We start from the raw sequence: 26,047 nt of genomic DNA on the forward strand, positions 1-26,047 counted from the left end.
CGCTGATGAATGCAATCATCTGTTTTGTATTTCCACATCGGAATGATTAATGTAATACCAACATCCATTTTCTCCCTTTTTGCTCTTGTTTCCATCTACTTGTATGATTCTTAATGAGCATCTAATTGAAGAAAGAAAAGTCTACATCTCACAGGGAATCTTTCTGTTTCTTCTTTCGGGGTTTTATCCACCGCGGTCGAGTACTTCCCGCCAAAATCTAATCAAGAAGTTAATACCGTCGCAAACTTAAGCAGTAAGCAGCTCGTGTTACTCTGAACGAAGAATTGCCTCGTCAGCATCGCCGCGCGTTCTCTTCAAATGTGAGCAAACTGATGAAAGAACATCCAGTACCATCGCCTCTGTCTTGTTCTTAACTGGAAACAGAACTAGGTGGTTTACCAAGTCCCATGCTTTTATTGTTTGGTCAAAAGTCCCACTTCTTTCGTGCAACACAAATTTCTCGTTTCTTCTTGCTGATGTTAGTTGCTTATGGCGCGAATGATAATCATTCTATTCCATAAACAATTCCTAGAACATAAATATATTTTTCTATTTCTATTCTCAAAACGAGTTTCTGAGGAAAGAAACCCGTTTGACAACGACCAAAACTTTCTATTTCTAAAATAGAAACCCGTTTGATAACAGCATAAAATTTCTATTTCCTGGAACATAGACCTGTTTGATAACAACACAAATTTCGATTTCCCGGAATAGAAATCCATTTTTTTAGAAATGATCTCTAAAATGAAAATCAATTAAAACACCCAAACCTTAGTAAAGCCCTAAAGGCTTATTCATTCAAAGGATTGTGTTGTTTTTTAGGGTTTTAGGGTTTTTTAAGGGTAAAGACCCCTTTTGGGGGTTAAACCCCTTTTAGGGTTTTTTAGGGATTAAAACTCCTTTTAAATACCTAAACTAATGAGTCTTCAAAAATATCATTTGGCCACTTCAAAAAATTTAAATTTCACTCAAAGTAGGTGGCCACAGGTATTCTAAACTATTCTGTGAAGTTTTGAAATTTTTTATTTTTATTTTTTTTTGAAAAAATTCACCAAATTTCCTATTTTCCCGAAATCTGACTTTTTTTATTTTCTGGAAAGTTTTATGAATTTTTCTGGAATTTTTCAATTTTTATGGATTTTCTGGAAAAAAAATTTGAGATTTTTAGGAATTTTCCGGATTTTCTAATGTTTTTATGAATTTTCTGAATTTTTTTATTTTTTCTGAATTTTCTAATTTTTTATGAATTTTCTAATTTTTTTAAGAATTTTTTTTATTTTCTCGATGGGAATGAACCTGACCGGTCTGGTCAGACCTAGGCCAAATTTAGGAAGAGGTGTTTTGAAGAGAGAAGATAGGTTCTTTTAGAAATAGTTTTCATTTCTCGTCCACAAAAAAATGTACTTTTTTTTTGTTCTGATTTTTGGTCTAGAACCAGTTCTGGAACAAAAAGTTGTTCCAGAAATAGAAAAATAGAATTGCGTTATCAAACGGATTTCTTTTCCAAATTTGTGTCTGGGAACAGAAAACTAGTTCTGAACAGAAATAGAATGATTATCATATTCGCCCTTATCCTCAGCATGTCAATTGACAGGTTAATCAGGTCAATTATCCCCACATTTGTCCTTGAAGCTTCGCCGGCCATTGTTTTCAACGCCGAAACAGAACTCTGACGCTTTATGATTCTCGTCTATATATGCAAGCTTGAGTTCATTAGTCGAAAAGCATAAGCTGCATACGTTTTTCTCTTGAACCTTCTTGCTGAAAAATGGAGGAAAATCGATGCGGAAAGTTGCCGGTGGTGGCGGTTTTCTTTCTTGTCGGTTTCATTTGCTCTTTCGGTTTTCATCCTGCGACCGCCAAAACTGTTCTTGAACATGAACAAACTGTCCTGTCTACTTATATTGTCCATGTTAGAAAACCAGCGGATGAAGTTTTTGCCGGACCAGAGGATCTACAAAGCTGGTACCAATCATTCCTGTCCCAGACGACAGCGAATTCGGATCAGACGCAACGTATGGTCTATTCCTACAAGAATGCGATCACGGGATTTGCGGCAAAGTTGACCGCAGACGAGGCTGAGGAGCTTGTGAAGTTGGATGCAGTTGTGTATGCAAAACAAGAGAAGATTTACTCGTTGCACACGACTCACTCGCCCTCCTTCTTGGGCTTGAACCCCGGGGTGGGAATTTGGAAAGACTCGAGTATGGGCAAGGGCGTGATCATCGGAGTCGTGGACTCGGGAACAACGCCAGGTCACCCTTCGTTCGATGACGAAGGAATGTCTCCTCCCCCTGCTAAATGGAAAGGCAAGTGTGATTTCAATGCCACTGCCTGCAATAAGAAGCTCATAGGCGCGAGGAATTTCCCGGCCTCGACTTCGCCACCAACCGACGAGTTCGGGCATGGCACCCACACTTCCAGCACGGCAGCGGGCAATTTTGTAAAGAATGCCAACGTCCTGGGACAAGCCACTGGCACTGCCGTTGGGATCGCGCCTCGTGCCCACCTGGCAATGTACCAGGTGTGCTCCCATGTAAGCTGCACTGAGAGCGACATACTGGCCGCCATGGACGCTGCTATCGAGGACGGTGTTGATGTGCTCTCCCTCTCTCTTGGTGTTCCTTCAGCTCCGTTCTATGCCGACTCCATAGCTGTCGGGGCATTTTCTGCGATTCAAAAGGGAATCTTCGTGAGCTGCTCAGCTGGTAATAGTGGCCCGTTCAACACTTCCCTGTCGAACGAGGCTCCATGGATTCTCACCGTAGGGGCAAGCACGATTGATAGGACCATAAAAGCTACCGCTAAGCTAGGAAATGGCGCAGAGTATGATGGTGAATCCCTTTTCCAGCCCAAGGACTTCGGATCGGCTTACCCACTTGTGTATGCAGGCGCAAATGGATACCAAAAATCGGCATTATGTGCTGAAGGATCGTTACGGAACTCGGACGTGAAAGGAAAGGTGGTCTTGTGCGAGAGAGGCGGAGGAATCGGAAGAATCGCCAAGGGGCAGGAAGTGAAGGAGGCTGGTGGCGCTGCCATGATTCTGATGAACGACGAACTCAACGGCTACAGCACCCTAGCTGAGGCTCATGTCCTTCCCGCAACCCACATACCTTACGCTGATGGTCTGAAAATCAAGGCCTACATCAACTCAGCCTCCAATCTGACGGCCACCATTTTGTTCAAAGGAACAATTATTGGGAATTCTGATGCACCAGCAGTGACATCCTTCTCATCTAGGGGTCCCAGCTTTGAGAGTCCTGGAATCCTGAAGCCAGACATCATTGGCCCAGGAGTCAATATCCTAGCAGCCTGGCCATTCTCTCTCGATAACAGCACAACTACCGGTGCGACCTTCAACATCATCTCTGGAACCTCCATGTCGTGCCCTCATCTCAGCGGCGTTGCAGCTCTGCTGAAGAGCGCACACCCTGATTGGTCACCTGCCGCCATAAAATCCGCAATCATGACCACTGCATATCAACTGAACCTTGGAAGTAAGCCAATCGTTGATGAAACCCTTCTTCCAGCTGACATCTTCACCGTAGGCTCAGGCCACGTGAATCCACCCAAAGCAGACGATCCAGGCCTTATTTACGATATCAAGTCCGACGACTACGTCCCTTATTTATGTGGTTTGGGATACTCGGATTCCAACATAGAAACCATCACCCAGGAAAAGGTCAAATGCTCACAAATAAAAAGCATACCTGAAGCACAGCTGAATTACCCATCGTTCAGCATAATTCTGGGTTCTAGCGCCCAGAGCTATTCTAGGACAGTTACGAATGTCGGGCCCACTGACTCCTCGTATACATACAAGGTTGATGCACCGGAAGGTGTCGATGTCACGGTGTATCCTTCTGAGATCAAGTTCAGTATGGCAGTGCAAACGGCCACATATACCGTCGGGTTCAGCAGAAGTTCTAGTGGGAGTATTACTAAGCCATTTGCACAAGGATCCCTGACATGGGTTTCTTCAGATCACTCCGTGAGAAGCCCCATTGCTGTTGTATTTAAATGAAATGTTCACTCTGTTGCCAGACTCTGCAAGATAGAGTGAGACTCCAGATAAAGGAGCAAGTGGTGATGCAAGATCAAGACCTTATGTTTCGCTCTCTCAAACAATAAAAGATACGATAGGAATATGGAATCATTTCTGTTTCATTGTATTTGGAACGAGACGGTGAACTGGTCCCTGAAGAGAACTCGGAGCTAGTTCAAACTTCAGATGATAGTAATTTGCCCCTTTCTATCCTCTTAGTTGATTGGGCTGTTGTTCAGTAGTTTATTGCGGTTTATAAAACCTTCCACAAAGATTGTTTCGGTGATGATGGATGGCTTGCGCATTGACCAGTCTTACAATGTTACTGATTTTATCCACTAAGATGATCTCATTGGTATCAATAGGAACAGATCTTTGATATTCAGCAAGATGTTTATCCTTAAATATAACACGAAAGTCATTCACGGGCTACCCTGAGAAAAGCCACCATGTCCAATACGAACCAGAAAAAAAAGAAGAAGAAACATCACGATAGAAAGGCTATAAAGAAGTGCTTTCTATTCAGTAAAGGATTTTCTCAGTAGTCATCTGCAAAAAGCAGAACAGTTTCGGATTGAGATTTCATTATAGAATCACCAGAAATTTTATAGTTCCACTGTATAAGCACCCGGCATGAACTCAATCATTAACTAGAAAAGACTAATTCCTGGGGCATTACCTAGAAGCTATTTTCATTACATTCTGCTTCCTAAAACTCAAAAAGATTGACAATATGTGAAAGTGAGTGCTAAGAACTCAAGAGTGCATCTGCTGTATGGCTAGATTCCACCTAGGAAAACTAATAGATTGAATCTAACGAGTTAGAATTGATTGAATAATCATTTGCTTCATAGTAATCCTCGCTTTAGAAGAACAACTGGATCCCTACTCCTCTTTCCTCTCAAATCAAAAACAGAAATTGTCATTAGAGGTAAATGAAGCTTTATGATTCCAACACAACATTGGGTTTGATTGAAAGAGCAAAAATATCTGCAAGGTGCAACCGTAGATGAAGCCGAACTATGATGATTCAGAAGGTCCTGACATCACTTTACTCATTATGCAGTGTTTAGTTCAATCAAATTGTACTTTTTGTAATAGATGAGCCCAAATAAAAAAAGCCCAAGCCCAACCATATTCTTTCTCCCTCATCAGTTAGTGCAAGTGAGCGTAGAAAGGAAGAGAAGAGAGGACTCGGCGGACAAAACAAGAAGAAAAGAAGGGCTCGACCGAGAGGAAATAAAAAGAGGGAAAGAGGGAAAAATCTTCACACGTTCACGATCTAAATATCTCGACAAGTCGAATCAACTTCAAATTGCAATATCGGTTAAGTATATAAGCATATTGTTCGTCTAATCGAAGTAACATTCGAACTTAGGGCACAAATTCAAAATTATGTCGATTTTGAGATATGAAGTCCGATTTTTGAGTTATTGAGTTATAAGATTTCATGGGAATGGAGAATTATGGCGTTGAGGAGTCGTGGGGTTTGACGGGAGTCGATTTGGAGTAGTGGTTTAGTCGTAGGGAATTTAAGTGTTTCACGTGTGAGTTCCGCGTGAATAATCGTTGTGGGTGAGCCTTAGTGCATAGGAGTTGATTCAATGATGATTAAGCATAGTTAGTCGAATCGTCCATTAGAATAATGTTTTACTTAGATTTTGATATCGTTTTTTAATTAATTAATAAGAATATGAGTGCGTCAGTGTGAGAACCATCTTAGGTTGCTTTTCGGCTTTTTCAAGTAAGTGGTACTATCTTTTCTATAAATTTATTAACTCATATCTGGAAAGTAGTAGACATTTAATATAGTATGAGCTATGGAAAAGCATGTTTCTTGCATAAATTGGATCGAACTTTTACTACTTTTGTAGTTGGTTGAAAAATGCATTGGAAAGCCTTATTTGAAATAAGATTTAAATGATCATTTGTGGATGTTTTGACTAAATGCTTTGCGAAAGGAATTGCCAAAAAGCTATATGTATTGATTGCGAAATCTTTTATAAAATGCATTCTATTTAATAAATGAAATTGTGAAAGGTTATATAATTCATTTTATGAAACCAGATTACGAGATGATTTCTATTTTTGGATGTGAGTTATTATTATTAGAGTTTGAGGTTGATAGAGTATGTTCATATCCTTATGATTAGAATCCACTGAGGGGGTATGTATGCATACCGTTATCCGGACGTCCTTCTAGGCCAAATCACTGGATGATATAAGTGGTAGACCTAACCAAGGGATAAACTTGGTCGCATTTGTCACGAGCATTAAATTGTGACCATAGTTTGATGTTGAACATTAGATTAGTCAATGAAATAGACCATTGATATTTGACTTGATTTAGATTGTTGAATGGAATAGACCATTGATGGTTGAATTGTTATCGTGAGTTAATATTGTTATTGATCTTATACATAAAAAGGTTTGTTGCAAATATATTATCCACTTTTGATATTTTACGTATATAGTACTCAAGTTTTGAGATTAATAATGATGGTATCGTTTTATAAATATGCGTGGTGAACATTCGATCTACTTAGAAGAAATGTATCACTCACCAAACTGTAGTTGCTCGTTCCATTCTTCTTATCACGTTTTTCAAGAGCCTTAGTTAGCGTCAAGTAGGACGAGAGCTGATAGAGGGAAACTTTTAATAGTTGGATTTTGGGTATGCGTTGGATATATATACATACCTTTTGTTGGATTATACATACTTTGATACGTTGATTTTAGTTTAAGGCCGTGTCATTCAGGTGGAGAGAAGGATAGCCGTGTCATTAACCCTGTTCCTGTTCCTATTCCTGTAGGATTCGGGGTGACACTTTTTCACTGATCCTAACTACACTGCACTTTTAACATAACTGAAATGCCAATATCCTGAATCTTCAACATTAGATCAATTGTAGACTTTAACAGGCACCTGCCTCCCCGGTACTGGGAAAAGTCAACTGAAGCGCCGCATTGATATAACAGCAAAATGCTGCCTTATCCACTGTCTTGATGTACAGTCTAGAATAAACACTGAAGATATAACCATGTTGTTCAACTAAATCAAAGTGATTAAACCAAGATCGCAACGGAGTCATCAATTGTAGTTTGAACCGACATGCTGGCCAGGTTGGAACCATCACACTGTCGATACTTTCATCATTAACTTTTAAGATTCTATGAGCTCGTTCAAAAGGTGCGAGGGATGTAACAAGGCAATGCTATGACTTGTGCATTCTGTTGCTTGGTTATTTTTGCCGCTCTTTCTGCTTCTGGTCATGCATAAATTGTAATGAGCGGTCAGCACCCATGTGGAAGGTACATATGATGCCGAACGCCAAGTCAGAAGAAGTTTCCAGGTTACTCCAAAAGGCCGAACTGAACTTATTCTCATCGACGCAAATGGCCATGCACCGGCTGCATACTGTTCAAGGAGTTGGAACAATTCCGCACTGGCCAAATCATTATGCTCCAGGAATAATATCTTTTAACAAGTCCACATCGCTAAAAGGAATCGTTTGAACAATTCTTCACTGGCCAAATCATGATGCTCCAATGATTCCAGTGCTAAATCCAGATCCAGGAGCCAATTAAGACAAACTCTCATTCGGCAACACCTTAATTTAATTAGCATTCAAGAATTGTACTCATATGCACATGCCGGCATATGCCTTTTTTCCGCTTCCATACAAATAGCTGCTTTAATTAGCCACATAACACAGACTCCAATTCGACTTTTAATTCACTTACTACCTCAGCACCTAGTATGGCTTTCGTTCCCCTCCTCGGCCTTGTTATCCTGTTGTTGAATGTCAATCCTGAGCTGACTCATGCTGATAACTTGCAAACTTACATAATCCATGTGAGCCACCCCGATGGCCAAATTCTCTCGGAGGATGAGGACATTCATTCTTGGTACCGGTCATTTTTGCCTGATAGCACAACCATGGAAAACCAGCGGCGTATGCTTTACGCTTACCAAAATGTGATGACTGGCTTTGCAGCGAGACTGAGTCCAGAGGAAGTAGCTGCCATGCAAAAGAAGGAAGGATTCGTGTCGGCTCATTCCGAGAAAATGTATCACATTCAAACAACACACAGTCCCCAGTTCTTAGGCTTACCACAGCAACAAGGATCCTTGGCGGGCTTGAATCTAGGAAAGGGAGTGATTATTGGTGTGCTGGATGGTGGAATTATTCCCAATCACCCTTCATTTAGCGGTGCAGGAATGCCGCCTCCACCAGCTAAATGGAAAGGGAGGTGCGAATTCAAACCGTCCCAATGCAATAACAAATTAATTGGCGCAAGGTCCTTTGACCTCTCAGCTAAGGGAAGTGGAATTGCCCTTCCTACTGATGAGGATGGGCATGGCACTCACACGGCTAGCACAGCTGCTGGCGCTTTTGTGTCTCAAGCCGATGCACTTGGGAATGCCAGAGGCACGGCAGTTGGCATGGCTCCGGCTGCTCACCTAGCAATCTATAAAGTGTGCTTTGGAGAAGATTGTCCTGAGGCAGACATACTCGCCGCACTCGACGCCGCTGTTGCTGATGGGGTTGATGTCCTCTCGATCTCATTGGGCAGTCCTTCAGCTCCATTTTTCAATGACACCGTTGCCATTGGTTCATTTGCAGCCATTCAGAAGGGGATCTTCGTGAGCTGCGCGGCAGGGAATTCCGGCCCTATCCCAAGCACATTGTCAAATGACGCACCGTGGATTCTCACTGTCGGAGCAAGCACCATTGACAGGAACATCATAGCAACGGTGAAACTCGGAAATGGAATGGAATACATTGGCGAGTCACTATTCCAACCCTACTTTCCTTCGACATTGCTGCCTCTTGTGTATGCCGGGAGGAACGGCAATAACCAGTCGGCGCTCTGTGCCCCAGGATCATTGAAAGGCATTGACGTAAAAGGGAAGGTAGTGTTGTGCGAAAGAGGGGTAGTGGGCAGAATAGACAAAGGACAGGAAGTGAAAGATGCTGGTGGGGTTGCCATGATTCTAATGAACCAAGAAATCGATGCATTCAGCACCTCTGTCGATGCTCACGTCCTTCCTGCATCCCATGTCAGCTTTTCTTCTGGGAAAAAGATCAAATCGTACATTAATTCGACAAAATACCCGACTGCTACGATCGTGTTCAAAGGAACTGTGATTGGGAACCCAACTGCTCCGGCCGTTTCTTCCTTCTCTTCAAGAGGCCCGAGCACAGTTAGTCCCGGAATCCTGAAGCCGGACATCATTGGTCCTGGCGTCAGCATACTAGCAGCGTGGCCATTTCCTCTGAACAACTTTACGAAATCTAAATTCACCTTCAATGTCATCTCGGGAACTTCCATGTCTTGTCCTCACCTTAGTGGTATCGCCGCTTTGATCAAGAGCACTTATCCTTACTGGTCACCGGCAGCTGTTAAATCTGCCATCATGACTACAGCTGACCAGCTAAACCTCATGAAGAACCCCATTCTGGACCAAACACTTAAACCTGCGGATGTCTTTGCTACTGGTGCCGGCCACGTCAACCCTCTAAAGGCCCTTGAACCGGGCCTTATCTACGATATCCAGCCAGATGACTACATACCTTACCTCTGTGGTCTTGGATACAGCGACAAGGAAGTGGGAGTAATCACTCATAGGCCAATACAATGCTCTGGAATGTCAAGCATCCCCGAGGGACAGCTGAACTACCCTTCATTTCAAGTTGCCCTCGGGCCTCCGCAGACATTTACCAGAACCGTGACTAATGTCGGGGCCGCATATTCCTCCTATGACATCACGGTGGTTCCCCCGCCAGGTGCGTATGTCAGTGTGAAGCCTGCCAAGCTTTACTTCTCAAAAGTAGGCCAGAATGCGACCTACTCGGTCACATTCAGTCGTGCCAGTTCCACTTATAAGGCTGGCGATTTCACCCAAGGGCATCTGAAGTGGGTTTCTGGAAAATACTCGGTCAGGAGTCCAATTTCTGTTAAATTTGAGTAAGAAGTAGCGCAAAAAGGAGAAACTACTTGAGCAGTGAGTCAACTCGTGTTATTGTATTTCCGCTCTTATCTTGCAACAAATGAGAGCATATATAACATGTAATCAAGTTCCTCTATGCGTTTGCTGAATAGTTGGAAGTATTCCTTTCTTTGTTCCAATTTACTTCATTATAGGGCTCAGTGTGGAGCTTTTGTCTCAACGATAAAATCAATCCGGTGATGGGCCCGATGGATCTCCTCCCGTACAAGTATGACATGGGCATATGAACCAGACGACAATAGCACAGCCTGTTACCTGAAATTGATCGTTAGTTAACATGTCGATTCACTAAAATCATGTCCAACCTTTGATCGAAGCTATGGAAACGTAATTACCTTTCAATAAAACGATATCAACTTAAACATACCAGGATGGACGGGAAATTTTCTTGGAAGAAGCCAAAATTCCGGGGGCAGTGGATTGCACCCTGCCCATTCATAAACACCTAGCACCTGCAACAAGTTTGTAAATTTTAGCATCTCAACATAATTCTCGAGTCGGGCACGAAACTTGCATAATGCATTGTTGTTTAAATAAAACATTTTTTTTAGTAGAGTCGATGGAACTCAATATCGTGTCGGTTTCTCCAATTTAATTAAGATCATCTCATAAGCACAACTTTTTAGTAGGACTTTTTTCTTTCGCTAACGGTCTCGTGTTCAGATGTATTCAAATCCTAGATTAACAAGTTGAACTTAAGTTTGTGCCAATGAAAAAAACAGACATATATATTCGTATACCGTGAGCCAAAATTTTCCCCAAGATGGAGTCCCCACAAGACCAACATGATCAAGAATCCATTTCCTTCCTCTAGCCACGGCTCCATCCTCGCCATCTCCAGGCCCTTCTCTAAGCAATCTCAGTGCAATGCAGCTCAGTGCAGAGCCAAACTTGGCGCTATGCCCTTCTACATGAAATCCCCAACCTCCATCTTCGTTCTTTTGATTTTATCGGCAGACAAGTACAAATACATCGTCATCATCGTTTGAAAGTATTCGCATCAAATGAAAAATGAAGTAATCTTGCCTAAACGAGCAAAGTTCACCTGGAGAGAGAGAGAGAGAGAGAGAGAGAGAGAGAGAGAGAGTGTGTGTGTGTGTGTGTGTGTGTGTGTGTGTGTGTGTGTGAAGGCAAAGGGCTGGGCTCAACGTTTATTTATTTTCTTGGCCCTTCCAGAGAGTATTTCGAATTGAATTCCAAAAACTAGGCCCACATCAAAGGATTATGGGCTCTATGGAACTCAATTAATAGCTGAGCCCAAGGCATAGAAATCACTTCAGCTTGATGGGTTTGTCGGATTGGACCGCGCAAGATAGGCTTCACGCGCTGGCCTTAAAATTGAACTTGCCCCCATTCATTTTATTTGTTAATTTGTCAATTCGCGTATTATTCATTTATTATTTTTTGGTCTTTTCACTACTTTTATTTAATTTTATTTTCATTTATACAAAAATAAACGCTTGAATTGTCGACTAAAACTCAGGTGTCGACATACATGAGCATATTTATAAGCTTTATAAGATAATTATCTAAGGTGACGAGATATTATAATATCAATTATAATCAATCAGGAATATATACAATTAAGATTAATATATACACAATTAAGGCCCTCGGTTTGTTGACGCAACACAGTCTTTGAAGGCTCCCAAGCCACATAATGAGAAATCTAGTTTACTGCCCATCTCTGGACATACAAGAGGAAGCAAAGTTAGAAGGGAAATGCGGTTGGTATTGTGACTCGCTATTATATTCTATTCCGTCTCCAATTTTCATATTAGTGACAATCCTGCTATTGTAACTAGTTTAATAAGATGCTCCCGAAAGGCCCGTCATTCCCGGTGATGCAACTCACGAAGATTTCTTCTGGATTGTTGCCAATGTGCGTAAGCGACTGGTTCCTTGAACAATAGAGACGATGAGTTCTGCTAGTATGTCTGCATTGGAACAAGCTTATAAATTACCTAGTGAGATTTCGGTGCCATGCCAATAACTGTGCATGTCGGCAGGCTCCAAAAAAATGCCCGCGGTGATACTGGCAGTCTTAGTGCCATGTCCTACGTTATCCATAAACAAAGAGCTACGAAAGTTCTTTGTGCCGATTAATTAGTCATTATATTCAGCTCGCTTGAAATCACATAACAAGGTGGGATCACGCATTGCTCGAAGATAATTACCTTTTTTAGTAGATAGTAATCCGAGATGGAGAAACACGCCAAATCAAATAGATGTCTTATGATGAAAAACTTTCATCCATGTGCATGCGGTGCACACGCCATATGCGTATAAATGTGTGAATATTCAAGTGTTTACATCATGATAGTATCTCTGAAAGTGTCATTTGAAGTATGGGAAATGGTGCTTTACATTCAGTGACCAACTCTGGTACTTTTGTAGAGAAGGATGGGTTTAGCGTGTGAATTTGATTCAAAGCCTACGAGTGTTCCTGCTGCTGCGGCAAGCCTCAGAAGGCGGGACTATGCGTTGTATGGAATTTATGCGTCTTGTCCACGTGAGCTGCAAGGAATCCCTTCTTGTTTTTCATCACAGCGAACTCCCCAAGAGTGAGTGTCCTGCGAAACCGGTCGTCACCTATCGCTACGCGTAGAGAATTCAAGGATTCCCTGAGGTGGTTGAGTTGCTCTCGGACAAGAAGGAGTTGTACCATAACATAAAATCTATGTCATAAAGGTCTTAGCCATTAGGGAACGCCACATGGACAAGGGCATCTAAATTTTTCCTACATATCTCCAAACTAAATAAAGCATGGCTTTTCACTAATTTGACGATGCTCCTAGAAAAGTAAGAAAGTCTTCATACTAATTTGAAAAAATTGAATACGATAATATCTAAACAGCAAATTGTATTCTACATGCTTCGATGATATGATTCATCAATCTATTAAAAGTTGACATGCAATGCCTTCTATGAGCAATGATGTACACCGGAAATGCTTTAAAATTTATAGAAAGCATTAAAATGTGCAACGAAGAAGTCACCCGGCTTGTTTTTAAGGATAATTCTCAACCGCCAAATATCTCTGACCTTTTTCTTTTGGTAAATGTTAGATCTATAAGGAAATATGCATATTAGGTTAGGCCATGTGATTTTTCTATGTGGTAATTAGTGATCATAGTTTTTTTTTATGACGTTGCAATGATTGAGTTCTGTTTGATTCGCAATACTGATTATTGAGAATGAGGTGTGATTTTTCAGGTTAAGTAGACAATAAATCATAATTGGAAAATATGCCAAGACTTTGATTAAATAGATGTCTAATAGTGAAAAAAATTTCATACACGGGCAAAAAACACACGCACACACACATATATATATGTGCATGTATGAGAGAATTTATGTTTTTACATAGGGATAGTATCTCCCGTAGTGCCAAATAAATAGACGAAAGGGGTGTTTATTTTGGTCAAGCAAAATGAGTTATTCCCTTTTCAAGTAACACTATTTATATCTATTATTAATTAAGCAGACTCTCTAGCTCTTAAATTTGTACCCAAAATTTCCCGTAAAGCCCACGAAAGTATGAATTTTAATTATATCCTTATGTTGCTGGCCATGTCTGTTGACCACCAATCAGTGTCGATTGAGAATGCTGAAAAATGGAGGAAAACCGATGCGACAAATTCCCAATCGTGGTGATTTTCTTACTTGTTGGTTTCATTTGCTCTTTCGATTTTCATCTTACGACCGCCAAAACGGTTCTTGAACACGAACGAAGTGTCTTGTCTACTTATATTGTCCATGTTAGAAAACCAACGGGTGAAGTTTTTGCCCGATCAGAGGATCTACAGAGCTGGTACCAATCATTCCTGCCCCAGATGACAGCGAATTCGGATCAGACGAAGCGTATGGTCCATTCCTACAAGAATGCGATCACGGGATTCACGACACAGATGACATCGGCCAAGGCTAAGGAACTTGTGAAGTTGGATGCGGTTGTGTATGCGAAACAAGATAAGATTTTCTCGTTGCACACGACTCACTCGCCCTCCTTCTTGGGCTTGAACCCAGGGTGGGAATTTGGAAAGACTCGACTTTGGGCAAGGGCGTGATCATCAGAGTCCTGGACACGGGAATAAAGCTAGGTCACCCTTCATTCGACGACGAAAGAATGTCCCCTCCCCTGCTAAATGGAAAGGCAAGTGTGACTTCAATGCCACTGTCTGCAATAACAAGCTCATTGGTGTGAGAAATTTTGTTAGCAATGAGTTGAATTGTCTCATTGTACCTCAACAAATATGTTGCCACAAATGAAAGGATAAATATGTTAACAGTCTCATTGTTAGCTGCGGCCGTCGGCAGGGTCCAGAGAAGTGCCAGCAGTGATACTAGCAGTCTCAGTGACATGCCCTATAGAATCCATCAACATTGAGCTACGAAAGGCCTTTGTGCCGATTAAGTAGTCATTACATTCAGCAGGCTTGAAATCACACTGCCCTTCCCAAGAGTTGCGCTAAGCCAAGGTAGGATCACGCATTGCTCGAAGATAATTATCTGTTTGAGTAGACAATAATCAATGATGAAGAAACACGTCAAATAGATGTCTTGTGATGAAAAACTTTCATGCATGTGCACGCGGGATGCACGTGTTGTGCACGCCATATGCACGCCATATACATATAAATGTGTGAATATTCATGTGCTTACATCATGATAGTATCTCTGAAAGAGTCATTTGAAAATATTGTTAAACTCATAGTTAATGAAATGGTTAAGTCGACCTTTGTTTTGATTTGAAGTCACCATCAAGTATTATTGTGGAGAAGTACTAACTCTAGTATCATTAGGGTTTTTTTTTTCTTTTAAAAACTATGTTGGTATTTCATAAGAAATTAGGTTTTTCGTTTTAATTTTACAATGTTGTTTCGCCGGTTTTTATCCCGTCGAAAATCTTTCACCGAACACTGCGTTTTGGATTTTATTAGAGGAGACTAGGGTCTTGAATCAAGCTTGGACAGAGAATGTCAAATGCGTTTATTAAACCCAACTTATGTCTTACAACTTGACTCGATAAGACGCCAAACTCGACAATACTAACAATAAGATGAAAACTTGCAAATGTCGAGATCAAGCTATGTCGGAATCTGATCAACGACACAACTAATACGACATTGCCATTCAAGGTACGCCAGAATCTAATCAATGACGTAACTTGAGAAAATATGGCTGGAATCTAATTAACAGCTATATTCTAAGCACAATGCCGGAATTTAATCGACGACGCTAAACCGGTGGCACAACATTGGAATTTAATCAACAATGCTAAACCTGATAAAGACTCTCGCCGGAATTGAATCTACGACGTGGAATCTGAAAGTTGCAACTACGACTACTCCTAATGTGCTAAAAGTAAGGCTAGATAAAAAGATGTGTTGTGTTGTTCGTGAAGGTCCCTTCTACGTTGGAAATCCTTGAGTATTTATAGAGCAGCCTGATAACTGTCGACCGGCCACTTCTCCTTGAAAGTCGTTTTCCACTTCCTTACGTTTCGCGCTTTAACCGCTTCCTGACTTATCGATGTTGCCTACACTCCTTGGGCATCACGTAATAGCTGATTTTCTTCCATGTGTCTCTTTATTCCTTGCTATTTCCCAAGTTCATTCTTTAACTTCCTTGATCTTCACGCCCACGGTCATGTCTTTACCTTTTGACACGTGGAAATAAATTTCTTTACCACGTGTCATCATGTATTTAATCCGTGATTTCAGACTTATCGACATCACATGCAAAGCTCGTGATTTTGGACTTGTCGACGTCACGTGTAAAGCTCGTGATCTTGGACTCATCGACGTCACGTGCAAAGCTCGTGATCTTGGATTTGTCGACGTCACGTGCAAAGCTTGTGATCTTGGATTTGTCGACACTTTTATGACGTGTCCTGTCGATAACTACCTCCCAATGCCTCTAGGCCTGACTCACAGCCTTTCTTCGGATTCATGCCATGTGGGCCGTACCTTATGTCCTTTGTGACTTGTAACCGGCCCACTCCCACCAGGGGTAATTTTGAGTGTCAACAAATGCAATGACAATTGTAATTAGCATCCAGCTGTTTACACTATCCAATTAATCATTAGATAGTCTAAGTCTTAAAAATTGTGATAAGTATGCTGCAAGTTCCAAAACTTGTCATGAAAGTGCAATTAAATTCTAAAACTTTCAAAAAGTACAATCAAGTCCTAAAACTTATTATAAAGAAATATAATTTGTGACTTTCACTAAGTTTTCAAGTGATTTAGTAAAAATGGACGATAACCATATAGTGTGCACGCAAGATGCATGTGGTGGACACGCCATATACCTATAAATGTTTGAATATTCATGTGTTTACTTCATGTCTTCGATTTTGCTTCCTGTTATATATCCGGGGATGGAACATGATCAATGTGGCTCAGAAGCCTTGAAGTCCTCAAAGTGAAAGGGAAGATTATGTCGTGTCAAATAGCTCAGGCCCTGATGGATGGCAGGGGCAGACGGTGAAAGAAGCTGGTGGGGCTGCCATAATCCTGGTGAATGGAGAAGTTAAGGGATCCACTATCATGGAAGAAGTGCATGTCCTCTCTACATCGAAAGTCAGCTATTTTATTGGGGAGAGGATCACAGCCTACATCAATTCAACGAAAAATCCTACTGCCACCATTATTTTCAAAGGAACAGTAACGGCAAACCCAACCGCGTCTGCGGTTTCCTCCTCCTCTTCAAGAGGCCCCAGCTTGGCTAGTCTGGGTATTCTGAAGCCTCATATTATTGGTCCATGTTTAAATATCTTAGCGGCATCACCGCCTCTTTAGAGGAAGGGTAAAAAACCAGACCTTGTCTTTAATATTGAATCTGGCACTTCCTTTTCTTGCCCTCACCTCAGCGGAATCGCGGCTTTGGTAAAGCGGGCTCATCCTCATTGGACACCTGCGGCGATGAAGTCTGCCATCATGACATCTGCGGGACAACTGAACCTCGGGAAAGGACCCATTCTGGATGAAAGGCTTTAACCTGCGGATGTCTTCGCCATTGGGGCAGGCCAAGTCAATCCACGAAAGGCCATTGATCCAGGTTTGGTGTACGATAGCCAACCTGATGCACAGACGAGACGAACCAATCAAATGCTCTAGAGTATCAAGCATTCCTGGGGGAGCTGAACTATATTCATTTTCAGTGGGAAAATTACCAATTCAGTTCTCAACCTATTGCATTTGTGCCAATTCAGTCCTAAACCTTTTGCAAACCAGCCAATTCAGTCCTTTTGGCCGGCCGACGCTGACGTGGCCGCCGGCCGGCGCCATGTGGCAATATTTTAATATTTTTTTATTATTATTTTCGATTTTCTTTTTCTTTTTTTTTCTTTTCCTTCTCCCCCTGGCCTATCCAGGCCCGGGGGGGCTCGCCGGCGAGGGCCCGGCTCCGGCGAGGGCGGCTGAGCCCTCGCCGCCGGCCGGGGCGAGGCGGAGCTCGCCCGGCCATGGCGAGCTGCTCGCCTCGCCCGGCTCGCCATCATGGCTGGGCGAGCTCCGGCGAGGGCGGAGCTTGCCTCGCCGGAGCTGAGCCCTCGCCGGCGAGCCTCCCCCCGGCCAAAAGGACTGAATTGGCTGGTTTGCAAAAGGTTTAGGACTGAATTGGCCAAATTGAAAGGTTGAGGACTGAATTGGCACAAATGCAATAGGTTGAGGACTGAATTGGTAATTTTCCCCATTTTCGGTTGTACTTGGACCATAGACATTTACAAGGACCGTGACTAATGTTGGCAATTCATCTTATGTTTGTCCTAACGGTTGTTCCCCGCAAGGCGTGTCTGTCAAAGTGAAGCCTTCCGGACTCAACTTCTTGAAATTAAACCATAAAGCAACATAGTTGGTCACATTCAGCCGTGTCAATGCTACTTACATGGCAGGTGAATTCACCCAAGGATATTTGAGGTGGGATTTTGGAAACTACATTGTTAAGAGTCCTATATCAGTTGAGTTCATGTAAGAAGTTGTTAAAAGCATAAATAAGGAATTGATTTGTTCCTCATTTTACCGTGATTGATCAAAGAGAGCAGAAACCATGAATGAAAATCAATTCTGGTAAACTCTAATGATCTAAACTATGAGCAAGGAGAGGAGAAACATTCATTATTCATCGCTGTTTTAACATGTTAAGCAATCCATGAGTTATAGAATTACGTTGCCCCAGAGCACAATACAGAACAAGCAGAGAACTGGTGCATCAGAATTCGATATACTTCCAAACACCTTGGTCATAGTGCATTTGTCCATTAAAGTATTACTCGCTCTTTGCTAAAAGTACTGTCCTAAGCATGATTAGCATTGCCAATCAAATGGTAGGATTCACAAGATATACGGATAAGATAGAAATCCAAAATCAAGGGCCCTTTCAACTCATTCAGTATCACATTTACAGAGTACTCAATTGCATTGTTCTTCCACTGCTCAAATGCCCATTTAACTCATTCAATTATCACATTTAATTTCAGATGCCAACTTAATCTTTCCTGTCTTTCTTGACATTCATTTCTCAGTCTTCTTGTTCATCCAGCGTGTAGCTGTTGCATATGTCCATTTTGTGTGCAAGTTTTTGCTTTACTTCACTGCCCAAATAAGAACTATGATATGCCACGTCTTAAGCAAGAAGCCACTATAATGAAAGAACTTCAGACACCAAACAGAAGTTACAAAGGAGTGATTTAACCCAGGTCACATGGACAAATTGACCACAAGTCATCTAATTACATTCTGAATTTCTTATGGAACTTCAGTCATGCGCCGATCTTGATCCGTTTCTTTCCTATTCAAAGAGTCGAAGATACTCTCAATGAGATACTTCCATCTGCCTAACTACACATGTTCCAAGAGAATTTATGAAAGAGAATTTGCTCTTTGCCAAATAATGGGACAGATGGGAATTCAGGCAATTGCCCATACAATTATGTACAAGTTTCTAGGGCCCCCGTTTAAGTCCTATAACATATCATCAGCAGAACACGCATACAACAATACAGGGTAATCAATCCAATACAATGACAAGGACAATATCAAATAGTAACAGCCCCGTCACAGAAGGAATTTTTTCACATCAGACGACTAAATCCTTCATATCCAATCATCTCTCCAAAGAATGGTGCGGCCTCTTCCTTGTGCTCTGTTCAGATGCGAGACCCGGATTTCTGCAAAAACAGAATGCCTTGGTGAGAAAATAACTGAAATAAAACTGAATCCCTTTCCATTTCCAACAACAATTTGCATGTGAAACCATGTGTGAGCAAGTGTGTGCAGTTGAGGGGGAGGGAAAGCATCCGGGACACAAGAGAGAGAGAGAGAGAGAGAGGTCTTACAAATGTATATCTTGTTTTCTACTTCTTGGTGATTCCTTAGGTGGCCAAGATGATCCTGTCGCCTGCAACAAGTGGCAATCCCTGAACTTGAGCACACACTACCAGACAGGAATGCTAGAAGCAGAATAGTATGGCTTTTAAGTTTTTTCTCTATATGTTCAATTTTTCCTTATTTTCTTGGCCGGTTTAGTCAGGGAGGGAAACTAGTGAGACTTTAATGAGGGAACACTGTACCACGGCAAGATTGACATCTGCCAACTAATTTCACCCTCAGTTTTGATTCAAAATAAGCACCATCAAAGGCAGTCCAGATCCTCTATCATAGCCTATTGAAAAGAACAGACCACAATCAAAGAACCCCTTCTTTCCACAGAGAGGTGCAAAGCAACCATCAATTTGATACGGAATAAGTAGCAAAACCAAGTGGAGTGAAGCCCAAGACCAGTTTAAAATCAAGAGAAGGCAATGGAGAAATGACAGCATACAGATAATATTAGAACACCAATGCGAGGAGTGCCCCTACATCTTCTCCTTACTTTCTATGTCACACTCACATCTAACACCATATTGATATGCATTAACTTTCTTTTTATGTAGACTTTATCATCAAATTGAAGTTTTAATAGACAAATTATTCTTCTATCAGAAATTCTGGGATAAGACCTAGATGAAGAGATAGGTGCCAAAGACAAGAATAAAGCCAGAGAAACATGCTGTCATCGCACATCAGCTAAGTAGCTGTAATCTTAAGATCACACAATACATTTTCATCAAGCCAGCATACTATAAATCACAAAATGACATATTTAAGATATATTGGCATGTTACTAAAATATACAAGGTGATACAGGGACACTACATCCACATTCAAAAGTGAAAGTCGGAATATTTTTGTGCATAGTATCAAAAAGTTGCTCTAAAAGAGTCGCATCTTGTAACAGATAAATATTACACAAGGTAAAGCAATATGTAGCTAGCAAATGGTAACTGGATATTTATTAGTTTGCTCTATGATCAAGAGACTACAACTATAAATAATCAATCATCAAAGCAGGAAGACCTAATTATGAACATCCCTTGGTGGATCTCTACAAATTTAAATTTTATGAGGTAAATGACTTGAATTAACCACAATGGCATAGGTAATATGTATACTAACAGGAAGGCACATCTTTCTGCTGCTTCTGCTATGGACTTCCAGGTATTCTTCATATGACTGCATGCCAATCCCAAAGATTTACTCGTTAGAACGCAAACATGTGCCCGCAACCAACTCAAAGTAAATAACAGATATATGTAACACTAGGATGCAATGCACACTACAAGAATAGGGAAGTAGTGCAGAACTTGTATAATCTGATCCAGGAAAGAATACATTAAGTATAAAGATTTGCTAAAGGCACGATATAAAGCTTTACCGCGAGAAAGCTAGAATTTCTACACAAATACTTAACTATCAAATTGCAATTCCATCACATCCACTCAGAATCTCAACCAACCTGTGCAATGCACTATGAGAAAGGCAAAACAGAAACAGCATCTCAACCCTCAAGCATTGGGCTCACAACAAGTAGAGATAGATTAAGGATAGAAAGTGAATTAAGCCCTTCTCAGTTTCATCCCATCTCTTGCACTGCTGCCATTTGCCACCCCTTTTTGGGTACAAAAAGCAAAGTGATCAGATACATAGAACATCACCAAATATAAGCGTAAGATTGTCAGACTTAGCTTCATGTTTAACAAATGAAACATTTCTGTGATCCAGAATGTTGGTCAACTGGATAACAGAATCAGATAACTGTCTTGCTGGCTCTATTCACACTCAGTACAAAAAGCTATGAAACAGACACCTGCTTCTGTTCTTCTGTCATGGTCCTCCTTTGACTAATCACAGCAGCATTTATCAGTTTCAGAAGTTCATACTTTGGCAATAGCAAGATCATGCAAGAAACTGCACTCATCTTGAGTATCTTTACTATAATAAAGGAATAAAAGAGATAATGTTTCTACAAACCATTGTGACCAATACTAGACATGAAACAATTAATTGTAAAGAAGAGGCAACAGAAACAATTCAACCCCATCAGAAAAAGAGCAATCCTCTTTTTGAGTATCAGTTCCTCATGATGATATGCAAAATTTTCAAGGGCAGGTTACTTTGAGGGTGGTTTCAGTACGCCAGAAAAAGCTATAAACTTGTGCTCATCAATGAAGAATCAAAAACTAGTGGATACCATGTCAAGAAAGTCATCTTCTGTTAGGGTACTAGCAAGAGGACTTCCAGTGGACAAACCCCACATATCATATCGTGGAGTAACATCTCGATGTGATACAGCAGGCGTATTTCCATTTGCCAGAGGATGTTTTGGTTTTGGAACTTTTGATACTCCAGATGGGACAGCTAAGTCCTCAGAAAGTAAGGTGCCTGCTGATCTACCATACGCTAAATTGTTTCTGGCGGCTTCAGCATGTTGCGGATAGTACAGAGAAGAATAAGGCATAGCCCATGGCATGTGTACTGCAGGCCCATTATATTCTTCCCCCTGTACCAAACACATGGAAGTCCTTTCAAGAGAGGCAGAATCCCTGATAAAACCACTTTGGTTAGCCAACATTTAAGAAGGCTCCTACACTTGCATTAAACAATATCTAGCACAATTCATTACATAGACTAGACATACCTTCTAGTTTCTCCATCAACATCAGCATCACAATCAAGCAGCTCACAAAGAGCTTCTCCAACATCCTGGGGTAACTCCTGACAAAGATAAAGCAAGCACTTAGACTCTTTTCAATAGGCAGATCATGGAAAAAGGATAAAGACATCAAGATAAAGAAACCTGACAATCTCTGCTAATTTTGACAGGTTTGTTGTCATTAAATGGGTTCTTAAGATGAAGAGTCTTCTGGAAGGGCAAATCATATAACCGCAGCCATTTGACCTTAAAACTGCGGCCCCAAGGATTATTTCTACCATTGCCTTGACTCCACACGTTGTCCCTCCTCCACCCAATAGGAGACATCATTTGAGCATACCCTTGGAAGAACCCACTCATGTTGACACTAAATATTAAAATCACCTTTCCAGAATTCTGCAAGACCAAGCATACGTCTCTCTAAAACATATACATTGAGAAACCATCGTATAAACATACAGAAAATAGGCATTCTTACATGAAAGGCTTCTTCCAAAATGGGTTCATTCATAACCTGAGTAGCCCAGATTCCTTTCTCAATTGATAGTCGGAGATTGTGATGATTCAAACTCTTAATGATAAAATACCTAGTGCTATACCATCTACCCTTTCTGTTGGCAATTGAATCTCCCATTTTATCATGACCACACCCTGGTTCTTCTGAGTTAGAGGGATATTGATCCTGGTTTTGTTTATCTGTACTTTCTGTAAGAAAAGAACCAGCTTTAGGAGCAAAAAGGAAGGGGGGAAGGGGAGTTAGTCCACTCGCACTCCTGATACAGCTCAATTATAAACAATACAAATTTCCATATGCCTACCAAATTTTAACACCTTTGAAAGATAAGTGCAAGATGACATAAGAAACAGTCTAAATGATGCATCACTTGGCATCCTGGCCAATCAAATGCTCACAGACAGTCCAGTGGTATCACTTAAATTAGTTATCCCGCCAAATTGATACCGCACAACCAAACACCTAGATCAGGGTGCAAATTTGCAGAAACCTGTGACATAGATGCCAAGTCCCACAAAATATCTCGACTGCCTCACTGCAGTGCAAAGGGAACTAGTTCACTAAGCTGGCCTTCTGACCAGTCACCGATCCTCCTAATTTCCTCCATTAGGCATATATCAGCTTCATGTAAACCCTAGCCAACCAGCAAAGCTTCCACCTTTAAGCACGGAGCTGCCAGGTGATAAACAATCTAGTTCAAAAAGTCTAAAGAAGAATATGAACCAAATACCGACTCACAAAGAATTCACAGGGACGACATGACATTGGGAGAAAAACAACTGCAAGGTAGGGAGTCTCACTAATTGAGCAGCTAAGAACATCCAAACGATGGCAATGAGACCTGTTCCCATACTTGATAATTGTCTACAAAAATGGCCTAGTGGCTTTGCTTCCTCTTCAGTACACAACATAATTCAAATCTTCCTCTCTTCGTTCTCCTATACCTTTTCCCCATGCCATGACCACGACATATTGTCAGATCTTTTCACAAGAGTACTCAAAAACCGCCTCCACAGCAGATCAAACGAGTTCTTATCACCTCATACTTAAAGGGAACCACTCCTACTTATTCTCAAGTACTCATTTCTCATGCCATTCTTTCTAGAGTGCCAATACATTCATCAAATATTCCTGTCTCAAATACTATCACCTTTTGCACATGTAGACACTTGACCACCAAAAGAAAACTACTTTTAGGTCTTACATCACTGCCTTCTCTTCACATCCAATGAAGCACAAATCAACTAAAAAGGTGCTATCAGCGGAAAAATAATTACAACATTCTCCAAAAAAAAAACCCTTAGAGGAAAGCCAAATTTCAAAGAATCATTATGAGCTTCTCTCACTTACAGGGAAAAAAGAAACAATCAAAACTAGGCTTCTAGTCTTTCTACTACTTGCATCGTTCTACAGATTTAGTGGTTTGAAAAAACAATGCCTGATAGAGCAAAAGCATTCACTGCATGAAATGTTTCACATACTTGGCAGATTGGACAAACAAGAAAAGAAAAGGGCTTGATAGAGCAACACGAGTATCCCCATTTACGTCCTTCTTTACCCTTAGCACAGTTAAGCATTTGCAATGACATTTCAAAATTGTCTGTGATCTTGCTGAAACACAATATACTAAGAGACAAATTGTCGATTACTTTCCAAGTAAAAGCTGAGTAGCACGCCTCCAATACATATATTTATCCTATTTATTGAAGATCTTCCATTCAAGAGTTCAGCTACATTTGCCGAGGATAATGGTCATGCAGAAGACAAACTCTTAATTCTTAATTTTGTGGTTCTGCTAAATAACAGTAGAAAACCAGGACTTTTTTCAACACGGAAAGAGGACAAGTGGATTCCCTAAGTCAAGCAGCAGTAATAAACGCTAGAACTTAGAAAAATGTTCTGATATCAGGCAACCAACATGATCTAAATGTAGTAGCATTTCGAGCATCCACAGGCTAGACAAGTTTTCATTAATATTGGAAGACATATGTCTCAACTGCATAAAAAAGTTATCCATTGTTGGAAGATATATGTTTCAACTGTACAAAATTATCCATTCCTTACCAGGTTCATCCAAAGCCCCCATGTCATGCCTCCCTTCTGTCACTGATGAATCAACCACAGATGCATTATCTTTCCCGGAATCATAGGACATCTCTTTATAATTTCCCTGAAAGTAGTAGGGCTTCATGTCAAAGATGCAGCAGGGGACTAGCGATGGCGAGAGGAAGATGAACATAGCACAAATCATGCAGCTAATAGTTCAGCAATTCATCGAAATGAGCCGAAGATTAAAATCTGTCAAAAAAAGGGCCAGCATTTACAGAATGCCGAAGACCGCATTAAACGGCAAAACGCAGAACTCCATGAACACAGCCGTACAAGGCAAGTTTTCTCGAAATCCCTAGGCACCAAATCATTCGGTCAGGACTACCTATTCAAAGAAGAATCCGGACGCCTTCCGGAGGCGGGCCTATACAGCGAACCGCCTATCTCCCTATCTTCTGCACAATCAAAGCGTGCAGTTCCCCCCATCAGCAACAGACCACTTATCGCGTTAATCGAGAGACCGCGACGACGATCAATGCTCTTCCTAATCGATTGACAAATCAAATTTGCACACTGGAGCAGCAAATAACACGAACCGGAAAACCAGTCCACGCCATCCTCCCGCACAGCAAAACTATAACAAAATCGCACCGATTCCCGAGAAGACACAGCAATTGCAACACTCGGATAAGCAAACTCCGACCACACTGAGACACGACCACCGGACAAGACAAGCGAGTCCGTCCCACGAGCGACACAGTACATGCGAGAGAGAGGAACACGACAGGGCGCCTCTCGAGCATGGAAATTGAGGATGTCGCAAGCGACCACGAGAGTTCGCAGAGAGAGAGTTGGTAGTGAAGGCGTACGTACCTTCGCCGGAGAGAGAGAGAGGGAAGCGAACAGCGGAGGGAATTCGCAGGCGCGTGATAACGAGAGTTGATAACTGATAAGCCTTATATCAATGTGATACTCCTTCGTTTTCCCTTTTTTTTCCCTTTTTTTTTTAATACAAGGAAAAACCCACCCGAAGTAGTATCTGGATTACTCCGAATGGGTGAGGGCAAATCTATGATAAAATTTACCTAAAACTAATTTTTGGATCATGAAAAATCCCAAATGGATACACCTGTAACAAATATACTCCAGACTGATGTGGATTTCCACGTAAACTTGCCATGTCAATTAAGTTTTTGTCGGGTGTCAAATTTACCCTAAATTAGTACACTTATAATAGATTTACCCAAAATTAATTTTTTAATCACCAAAAACCCAAAATGAATATACTTGCCATGTTAATTGAGTTATTCTTAGGTATCATCCAGCTCAGCAATTTTACAGTAAAATTTTACGGAAGCTAACGGAGAGTAAATATGTCGCG

At 41.2% G+C, this 26,047-nt stretch overlaps 3 protein-coding genes and 1 pseudogene across 9 annotated transcripts; 3 read left to right on the forward strand and 1 right to left on the reverse strand.

Annotated features, from left to right (window-relative positions):
* The first annotated feature begins 1,723 nt into the window (after nucleotides 1–1,723).
* Nucleotides 1,724–4,337, forward strand: LOC115693318 (subtilisin-like protease 4). The gene has a single exon (XM_030620283.2). It carries the CDS (start codon nucleotides 1,769–1,771, stop codon nucleotides 4,025–4,027), a length of 2,259 nt encoding a protein of 752 aa, XP_030476143.2. The 5' UTR covers nucleotides 1,724–1,768; the 3' UTR covers nucleotides 4,028–4,337.
* Nucleotides 4,338–7,441: 3,104 nt separating this feature from the next.
* LOC115693329 (subtilisin-like protease 4) lies at nucleotides 7,442–10,025 on the forward strand. Its single transcript, XM_030620307.2, has one exon. The coding sequence runs from the start codon at nucleotides 7,809–7,811 to the stop codon at nucleotides 10,023–10,025; it is 2,217 nt and encodes a 738-aa protein (XP_030476167.1). The 5' UTR covers nucleotides 7,442–7,808.
* A 3,656-nt stretch (nucleotides 10,026–13,681) lies between these two features.
* Nucleotides 13,682–17,188, forward strand: LOC115693330 (subtilisin-like protease; annotated as a pseudogene).
* A 1,742-nt stretch (nucleotides 17,189–18,930) lies between these two features.
* Nucleotides 18,931–25,591, reverse strand: LOC115693320 (zinc finger CCCH domain-containing protein 45). 7 transcript variants are annotated; one of them, XM_056318439.1, is made up of 9 exons: nucleotides 25,540–25,591; nucleotides 24,682–24,787; nucleotides 22,582–22,826; nucleotides 22,248–22,499; nucleotides 22,089–22,165; nucleotides 21,642–21,993; nucleotides 20,567–20,623; nucleotides 19,408–19,469; nucleotides 18,931–19,239 (listed from the first exon to the last, which is right to left on the reverse strand). In XM_056318439.1, the coding sequence occupies exons 2-9, from the start codon at nucleotides 24,770–24,772 to the stop codon at nucleotides 19,176–19,178; spliced, it is 1,200 nt and encodes a 399-aa protein (XP_056174414.1). In that variant the 5' UTR covers nucleotides 24,773–24,787; nucleotides 25,540–25,591; the 3' UTR covers nucleotides 18,931–19,175. The 7 variants fall into 7 exon arrangements, 6 of the variants coding, with proteins under 6 accessions (XP_056174414.1, XP_056174415.1, XP_056174413.1 ...); XM_056318440.1 differs by having other exon boundaries at nucleotides 22,582–22,808; nucleotides 25,540–25,588; XM_056318438.1 differs by lacking the exon at nucleotides 25,540–25,591 and adding an exon at nucleotides 25,052–25,189.
* Between the last annotated feature and the right edge of the window lie 456 nt (nucleotides 25,592–26,047).

This window comes from Syzygium oleosum, unplaced genomic scaffold (assembly GCF_021117445.2).
Source record: "Syzygium oleosum isolate NSW1041296 unplaced genomic scaffold, Sole_v2.1 Sole_v2.15, whole genome shotgun sequence".
Lineage (NCBI taxonomy): Eukaryota > Viridiplantae > Streptophyta > Magnoliopsida > Myrtales > Myrtaceae > Syzygium > Syzygium oleosum.

Excerpts from the sequence above, each read along its gene's own strand:
- LOC115693318 (XM_030620283.2), top strand. The coding sequence starts at position 1,769 with ATGGAGGAAAATCGATGCGGAAAGTTGCCGGTGGTGGCGGTTTTCTTT.
- LOC115693329 (XM_030620307.2), top strand. The coding sequence starts at position 7,809 with ATGGCTTTCGTTCCCCTCCTCGGCCTTGTTATCCTGTTGTTGAATGTC.
- LOC115693320 (XM_056318439.1), bottom strand. The coding sequence starts at position 24,772 with ATGTCCTATGATTCCGGGAAAGATAATGCATCTGTGGTTGATTCATCA. Across the intron at positions 21,994-22,088 it reads GTTGATGGAGAAACTAGAAG|GGATTCTGCCTCTCTTGAAA; the intron begins GTATGTCTAGTC and ends TGGTTTTATCAG. Across the intron at positions 20,624-21,641 it reads AAGATGACTTTCTTGACATG|TCATATGAAGAATACCTGGA; the intron begins GTATCCACTAGT and ends ATTGGCATGCAG.